Consider the following 9,195-nt stretch of genomic DNA (forward strand, 5'->3'; position numbering starts at 1 on the left):
TAACCCACTGTTCCACGGGCGCCAAAGACGTGGATGTCGATTAAGGCATTCCCCTGCACCTCTGATTCAGAGGGGTTGGGTTAAATGCGGAAGACATATTTCAGTTGAAGGCATTCAGTTGTACAACTGACTTCCCATTTGATAGGATGTATTGAGCCGTCCAGCAGACGTTGTTAATTTAATGATTCTCTAGCGGGCTTAACTAATTTAGGACAGTTGCTCGCTTATATAAGCCTCTTCTCTCCCATCAATACCGCTCTGCTGGACTATTCACAGAACCAATGAATAATCAGTGAACTGATCCCAGGTCTTTCTTAGGTGTATAGGCTACCTTGTGATTCTGGCTTCTTATTCATTATTTCCCTACAGTGAATTCGGGGAGTAGCCCAGACCAGTCAATCCAACACCATAGCCATTTACGACAATGTTGCTCTATGGAACTTAACAATTATTAAACAACTTTGTGTTGTATGTGTGTGTTCTGTGTATAGATGTATGCGTGTGTGTGTGTGTGTGTTTGTGTGTGTGTTCGGAGAAGGAGGTGTTTCCGTACCCTTGAGTTCCATGCATACAGGAACCTTTCAAATGTTTGCATCCTTTTGTGTGTGTGTGTTTTCTTGTGCACACTAGTGTCTGTTGGCGTGCATTTGTTGGTGTGTGTCTCTATGTAAATCCTTGTGTCTCCTCCTCTGTCTGTAGTTTCTCAAGGCGTGATCCAAAATGGGGCCTGCGTCAGGAGCCATTGTCTGTTTCCTGTCATCCGACCCCTACCCATTAGCCCCGTGGGCAGAAGGACCACTGCGATAAGGTCAGTGAGCCTGTCGATCAAATGTTGGATTATGACGTATGGCTGCACCTGGAGTACACCCCCCCCCCCCCCCCACCCCCCGACACTTTCCCAAAAGTCTTTTTCCACCGTTTCCCATAATCACACATTCATTTGTTTATTACTATTATCCTACAAATGAAACCACCACACAAAGGTTTTGGGTATTTTATTCTGTTTAGTACAGTACTACATGTTGAGTTCAGTCTTACACTATATCCAAAATGGCACCCTTTTCCCTATGGGCCCTGGTCAAAAGTAGTAAACTATATAGGGAATATAGTGCTATTTGTAAGTCTTATCACAACCAGGTGTGTTTCTACAGCCATCACACTGGTTTGTTCCTGTGAAGAGCCTGGTGATTCAGAGAAGCTTTAGGAACAGGCCTGGACATGCTTATCCATCATGGGAGCATGAGATCATGAAAGGACACAAACACACACACACACACACACACACACACACACACACACACACACACACACACACACACACACACACACACACACACACACACACACACACACACACACACACACACACACACACACATGAATGCACACACACGCACACCATGTCATGAATTAAACATCCCCACTGGCAGGGCAGCAGCTCATATAAGGTATGCATGGAATATTTTCATCATTTAGAGGATGGTATGTCCTTCCTATGAGATATTAATGCTGCCAGACTGTCCTGCTAAAGGAAAATGAGGTCCAGTCCGAGCGAGGGGTTTGCTGTGGTGTGGACGGACAGAGGGAGTACTTTCATTTATTTATCACGCGATGCTCTGATCAGCTTTTATGGTATATCAAATGTACTATTGTAATGACACAGTAACTACACAGAAATACACTATAGATACAAAAGTATGTGGACACCCCATCAAATTAGTGGGTCTGGCTATTTCAGCCACACCTGTTGCTGATAGGCGTATACAATTGAGCACAGTCATGCAATCTCAATAGACTAACATTGGCAGTAGAATGGCCTTACTGAAGAGCTCAATGACTTTCAACGTGGCACAGTCATAGGATGCCACCTTTCCAACAAGTCAGTCTGTCAAATTTCTGCCCTCCTAATGCTGCCCCGGTCAACTGTAAGTGCTGTTATTGTGAAATGGAAACATCTAGGAGCAACAACGGCTCAGCCGCAAAGTGGTAGGCCACAGAAGCTCACAGAACGGGACCACCGAGTGCTGAAGCGTGTAAAATGTGTCTGTCCTTGGTTGCAACATTGTGCCTCTGGAAGTAACATCAGCACAAGAACTGTGCATCAGGAGCTTCATGAAATGGGTTTCCATGGTAAAGCAGCCACACACAAGCCTAAGATCACCATGTCCAATGCCAAGCGTCGGCTGGAGTGGCGTAAAGATCGCCGCCATTGGACTTTGGAGCAGTGGAAACGCGTTCTCTGGAGTGATGAATCATGCTTCACTATCTGGCAGTCTGACGGATGAATCTGGGTTCAGTCGATGCCAAGAAAACGCCACCTGCCCCAATGCATAGTGCCAGCTGTAAAGTTTGGTGGAGGAGGAATAATGTCCTGGGGCTGTTTTTCATATTTCGGGCTAGGCCCCTTAGTTCCAGTTTTGGGGAATCTGAACACTACAGCATACAATGACATTCTAGACGATTCTGTGCTTCCAACTTTGTGGCAACAGCTTGGGGAAGGACCTTTCCTGTTTCAGCATGCCAATGCCCCCATGCACAAAGAGAGGTCCCTAAAGAAATGGTTTGTTTAGATCAGGGTGGAAGAACTTGACTGGTCTGCACAGAGCCCTGACCTGAACCATCTGTCACATCTACTCCTGCTCCTCCCCTTTTTCGTTAGGGCAAATGAAGTATAACATTTTTAAGTGGAAAATACAAACTTTAGAAGCCTTTTTAACCCTGAAGTTAGGATTTTCCTCTGAGAAGGAAAATGATCTACTTCCGGCGCCGACAGAGATGGCCGCCTCGCTTCGCGTTCCTAGGAAACTATGCAGTTTTTTGTTTTTTTACGTGTTATTTCTTACACTAGTACCCCAGGTCATCTTAGGTTTCATCACATACAGCCGAGAAGAACTACTGAATATAAGATCAGCGTCAACTCACCACCAGTACGACCAAGAACATGTTTTTCGCGATGCGGATCCTGTGTTCTGCCTTACAACCAGCGCCACGGGATGGTTCCCATGCAGCGACCCAAAAAAACGACTCAGAAAAAGAGGGAAACGAAGCGGTCTTCTGGTCAGACTCCGGAGACGGGCACATCGTGCACCACTCCCTAGCATTCTTCTTGCCAATGTCCAGTCTCTTGACAACAAGGTTGATGAAATCCGAGCAAGGGTAGCATTCCAGAGGGACATCAGAGACTGTAACGTTCTCTGTTTCACGGAAACGTGGCTCACTGGAGAGACGCAATCCGAAGCGGTGCAGCCAGCGGGTTTCTCCACGCATCGCGTGGACAGAAACGAACATCTTTCTGGTAAGAAGAGGGGCGGGGGCGTATGCCTTATGGCCAACGTGACATGGTGTGATGAAAGAAACATACAGGAACTCAAATCCTTCTGTTCACCTGATTTAGAATTCCTCACAATCAAATGTAGACCGCATTATCTACCAAGAGAATTCTCTTCGATTATAATCACAGCCGTATATATCCCCCCCCAAGCAGACACATCGATGGCTCTGAACGAACTTTATTTAACTCTCTGCAAACTGGAAACGATTTATCCGGAGGCTGCATTCATTGTAGCTGGGGATTTTAACAAGGCTAATCTGAAAACAAGACTCCCTAAATTTTATCAGCATATCGATTGCGCAACCAGGGGTGGAAAGACCCTGGATCATTGTTACTCTAACTTCCGCGACGCATATAAGGCCCTGCCCCGCCCCCCTTTCGGAAAAGCTGACCACGACTCCATTTTGTTGATCCCTGCCTACAGACAGAAACTAAAACAAGAAGCTCCCACGCTGAGGTCTGTCCAACGCTGGTCCGACCAAGCTGACTCCACACTCCAAGACTGCTTCCATCACGTGGACTGGGAGATGTTTCGTATTGCGTCAGCCAACAACATTGACGAATACGCTGATTCGGTGTGCGAGTTCATTAGAACGTGCGTTGAAGATGTCGTTCCCATAGCAACGATTAAAACATTCCCCAACCAGAAACCGTGGATTGATGGCAGCATTCGTGTGGAACTGAAGGCGCGAACCACTGCTTTTAATCAGGGCAAGGTGTCTGGTAACATGACTGAATACAAACAGCGCAGCTATTCCCTCCGCAAGGCTATCAAACAAGCTAAGCGCCAGTACAGAGACAAAGTAGAATCTCAATTCAACGGCTCAGACACAAGAGGCATGTGGCAGGGTCTACAGTCAATCACGGACTACAGGAAGAAACCCAGCCCAGTCACGGACCAGGATGTCTTGCTCCCAGGCAGACTAAACAACTTTTTTGCCCGCTTTGAGGACAATACAGTGCCACTGACACGGCCTGCAACGAAAACATGCGGTCTCTCCTTCACTGCAGCCGAAGTGAGTAAGACATTTAAACGTGTTAACCCTCGCAAGGCTGCAGGCCCAGACGGCATCCCCAGCCGCGCCCTCAGAGCATGCGCAGACCAGCTGGCCGGTGTGTTTACGGACATATTCAACCAATCCCTATACCAGTCTGCTGTTCCCACATGCTTCAAGAGGGCCACCATTGTTCCTGTTCCCAAGAAAGCTACGGTAACTGAGCTAAACGACTACCGCCCCGTAGCACTCACATCCGTCATCATGAAGTGCTTTGAGAGACTAGTCAAGGACCATATCACCTCCACCCTACCTGACACCCTTGACCCACTCCAATTTGCTTACCGCCCAAATAGGTCCACAGACGATGCAATCTCAACCACACTGCACACTGCCCTAACCCATCTGGACAAGAGGAATACCTATGTGAGAATGCTGTTCATCGACTACAGCTCGGCATTCAACACCATAGTACCCTCCAAGCTCGTCATCAAGCTCGAGACCCTGGGTCTCGACCCCGCCCTGTGCAACTGGGTACTGGACTTCCTGACGGGCCGCCCCCAGGTGGTGAGGGTAGGCAACAACATCTCCTCCCCGCTGATCCTCAACACTGGGGCCCCACAAGGGTGCGTTCTGAGCCCTCTCCTGTACTCCCTGTTCACCCACGACTGCGTGGCCACGCACGCCTCCAACTCAATCATCAAGTTTGCGGACGACACAACAGTGGTAGGCTTGATTACCAACAACGACGAGACGGCCTACAGGGAGGAGGTGAGGGCCCTCGGAGTGTGGTGTCAGGAAAATAACCTCACACTCAACGTCAACAAAACTAAGGAGATGATTGTGGACTTCAGGAAACAGCAGAGGGAACACCCCCCCATCCACATCGATGGAACAGTAGTGGAGAGGGTAGCAAGTTTTAAGTTCCTCGGCATACACATCACAGACAAACTGAATTGGTCCACTCACACAGACAGCATCGTGAGGAAGGCGCAGCAGCGCCTCTTCAACCTCAGGAGGCTGAAGAAATTCGGCTTGTCACCAAAAGCACTCACAAACTTCTACAGATGCACAATCGAGAGCATCCTGGCGGGCTGTATCACCGCCTGGTATGGCAACTGCACCGCCCTCAACCGTAAGGCTCTCCAGAGGGTAGTGAGGTCTGCACAACGCATCACCGGGGGCAAACTACCTGCCCTCCAGGACACCTACACCACCCGATGCTACAGGAAGGCCATAAAGATCATCAAGGACATCAACCACCCGAGCCACTGCCTGTTCACCCCGCTGTCATCCAGAAGGCGAGGTCAGTACAGGTGCATCAAAGCTGGGACCGAGAGACTGAAAAACAGCTTCTATCTCAAGGCCATCAGACTGTTAAACAGCCACCACTAACATTGAGTGGCTACTGCCAACACACTGTCAATGCCACTGACTCTACTCCAGCCACTTTAATCATGGGAATTGATGGGAAATGATGTAAATATATCACTAGCCACTTTAAACAATGCTACCTTATATAATGTTACTTACCCTACATTATTCATCTCATATGCATACGTAGATACTGTACTCTATATCATCGACTGCATCCTTATGTAATACATGTATCACTAGCCACTTTAACTATGCCACTTGGTTTACATACTCATCTCATGTATATACTGTACTCGATATCATCTACTGTATCTTGCCTATGCTGCTCTGTACCATCACTCATTCATATATCTTTATGTACATATTCTTTATCCCCTTACACTGTGTATAAGACAGTAGTTTTTTTTGGAATTGTTAGTTAGATCACTTGTTCGTTATTACTGCATTGTCGGAACTAGAAGCACAAGCATTTCGCTACACTCGCATTAACATCTGCTAACCATGTGTATGTGACAAATAAATTTGATTTGATTTGATTTGATTTGATTTGATCTGCAACAACAGAGTGATCAAATTAAGATAGTATACCTGTATACCCCCTGGACCGGACGCTAGTCTATCGCAGGGCCTTACCCCCAATCTACAGTATCTCTTTAATGTTTCTGAGTGCCAAGCAGAGACGCATCGGGTCCAATTTGTACAGTCTTAGGTATGACTCGGCCCGGGATTGAACTCCCTACCTTCCAATCTGAGTGCAGACAGGCCCTGCAGTGCCTAGCTCCACTCCTATTCCCCAGGCGCTCTCTTTTGACGACTTCTGTAACCGTAATAGCCTTGGATTCATGCATGTTAACATTAGAAGCCTCCTCCCTAAGTTTGTTCTATTCACTGCTTTAGCACACTCTGCCAACCCGGATGTTCTAGCTGTGTCTGAATCCTGGCTTAGGAAGACCACCAAAAACTCAGACATTTTAATTCCAAACTACAACATTTTCAGACAAGATAGAACTGCCAAAGGGGGCGGTGTTGCAATCTACTGCAAAGATAGCCTGCAGAGTTCTGTCCTACTATCCAGGTCTGTACCCAAACAATTTGAACTTCTACTTTTAAAAATCCACCTCTCTAAAAACAAGTCTCTCACCGTTGCCGCCTGCTATAGACCACCCTCTGCCCCCAGCTGTGCTCTGGACACCATATGTGAACTGATTGCCCCCCATCTATCTTCAGAGTTCGTGCTGCTAGGCGACCTAAACTGGAACATGCTTAACACCCCAGCCATCCTACAATCTAAACTTGATGCCCTCAATCTCACACAAATAATCAATGAACCTACCAGGTACCTCCCCAAAACCTTAAACACGGGCACCCTCATAGATATCATCCTAACCAACTTCCCCTCTAAATACACCTCTGCTGTCTTCAACCAAGATCTCAGCGATCACTGCCTCATTGCCTGCATCCGTAATGGGTCAGCGGTCAAACGACCTCCACTCATCACTGTAAAACGCTCCCTGAAACACTTCTGCGAGCAGGCCTTTCTAATCGACCTGGCCGGGGTATCCTGGAAGGATATTGATCTCATCCCGTCAGTAGAGGATGCCTGGATATTTTTATTTATTTATTTTTTTATTTTTTATTTTAAATGCCTTCCTAACCATCTTAAATAAACATGCCCCATTTAAGAAATTTAGAACCAGGAACAGATATAGCCCTTGGTTCTCCCCAGACCTGACTGCCCTTAACCAACACAAAAACATCCTATGGCGTTCTGCATTAGCATCGAACAGCCCCCGTGATATGCAGCTGTTCAGGGAAGCTAGAAATCATTATACACAGGCAGTTAGAAAAGCCAAGGCTAGCTTTTTCAAGCAGAAATTTGCTTCCTGCAACACTAACTCAAAAAAGTTCTGGGACACTGTAAAGTCCATGGAGAATAAGAACACCTCCTCCCAGCTGCCCACTGCACTGAAGATAGGAAACACTGTCACCACTGATAAATCCACCATAATTGAGAATTTCAATAAGCATTTTTCTACGGCTGGCCATGCTTTCCACCTGGCTACTCCTACCCCGGACAACAGCACTGCACCCCCAACAGCAACTCGCCCAAGCCTTCCCCATTTCTCCTTCTCCCAAATCCATTCAGCTGATGTTCTGAAAGAGCTGCAAAATCTGGACCCCTACAAATCAGCCGGGCTAGACAATCTGGACCCTTTCTTTCTAAAATTATCTGCCGAAATTGTTGCCACCCCTATTACTAGCCTGTTCAACCTCTCTTTCGTGTCGTCTGAGATTCCCAAAGATTGGAAAGCAGCTGCGGTCATCCCCCTCTTCAAAGGGGGGGACACTCTTGACCCAAACTGCTACAGACCTATATCTATCCTACCGTGCCTTTCTAAGGTCTTCGAAAGCCAAGTCAACAAACAGATTACCGACCATTTCGAATCTCACCATACCTTCTCTGCTATGCAATCCGGTTTCAGAGCTGGTCATGGGTGCACCTCAGCCACGCTCAAGGTCCTAAACGATATCTTAACCGCCATCGATAAGAAACATTACTGTGCAGCCGTATTCATTGATCTGGCCAAGGCTTTCGACTCTGTCAATCACCATATCCTCATCGGCAGACTCGACAGCCTTGGTTTCTCAAATGATTGCCTCGCCTGGTTCACCAACTACTTCTCTGATAGAGTTCAGTGTGTCAAATCGGAGGGTCTGCTGTCCGGACCTCTGGCAGTCTCTATGGGGGTGCCACAGGGTTCAATTCTTGGACCGACTCTCTTCTCTGTATACATCAATGAGGTCGCTCTTGCTGCTGGTGAGTCCCTGATCCACCTCTACGCAGACGACACCATTCTGTATACTTCCGGCCCTTCTTTGGACACTGTGTTAACAACCCTCCAGGCAAGCTTCAATGCCATACAACTCTCCTTCCGTGGCCTCCAATTGCTCTTAAATACAAGTAAAACTAAATGCATGCTCTTCAACCGATCGCTACCTGCACCTACCCGCCTGTCCAACATCACTACTCTGGACGGCTCTGACTTAGAATACGTGGACAACTACAAATACTTAGGTGTCTGGTTAGACTGTAAACTCTCCTTCCAGACCCATATCAAACATCTCCAATCCAACGTTAAATCTAGAATTGGCTTCCTATTTCGCAACAAAGCATCCTTCACTCATGCTGCCAAACATACCCTTGTAAAACTGACCATCCTACCAATCCTCGACTTTGGCGATGTCATTTACAAAATAGCCTCCAATACCCTACTCAACAAATTGGATGCAGTCTATCACAGTGCAATCCGTTTTATCACCAAAGCCCCATATACTACCCACCATTGCGACCTGTACGCTCTCGTTGGCTGGCCCTCGCTTCATACTCGTCGCCAAACCCACTGGCTCCATGTCATCTACAAGACCCTGCTAGGTAAAGTCCCCCCTTATCTCAGCTCGCTGGTCACCATAGCATCTCCCACCTGTAGCACA

General features: G+C 47.3%; 1 protein-coding gene across 1 annotated transcript in view; it reads left to right on the top strand.

Annotated features, from left to right (window-relative positions):
• The window catches only part of LOC109880775 (forkhead box protein N3-like), a 70,540-nt gene that overhangs the window by 52,221 nt on the left and 9,124 nt on the right, over positions 1-9,195 (top strand). Inside the window, exon 4 of the mRNA XM_031800119.1 lies at positions 700-808. Within this exon, the coding sequence (XP_031655979.1) occupies positions 700-808 (109 nt within the window). The remainder of the gene's footprint in view (positions 1-699; positions 809-9,195) is intronic.

The sequence above is a fragment of the Oncorhynchus kisutch genome, linkage group LG21 (genome assembly GCF_002021735.2).
Source record: "Oncorhynchus kisutch isolate 150728-3 linkage group LG21, Okis_V2, whole genome shotgun sequence".
Taxonomy (NCBI): domain Eukaryota; kingdom Metazoa; phylum Chordata; class Actinopteri; order Salmoniformes; family Salmonidae; genus Oncorhynchus; species Oncorhynchus kisutch.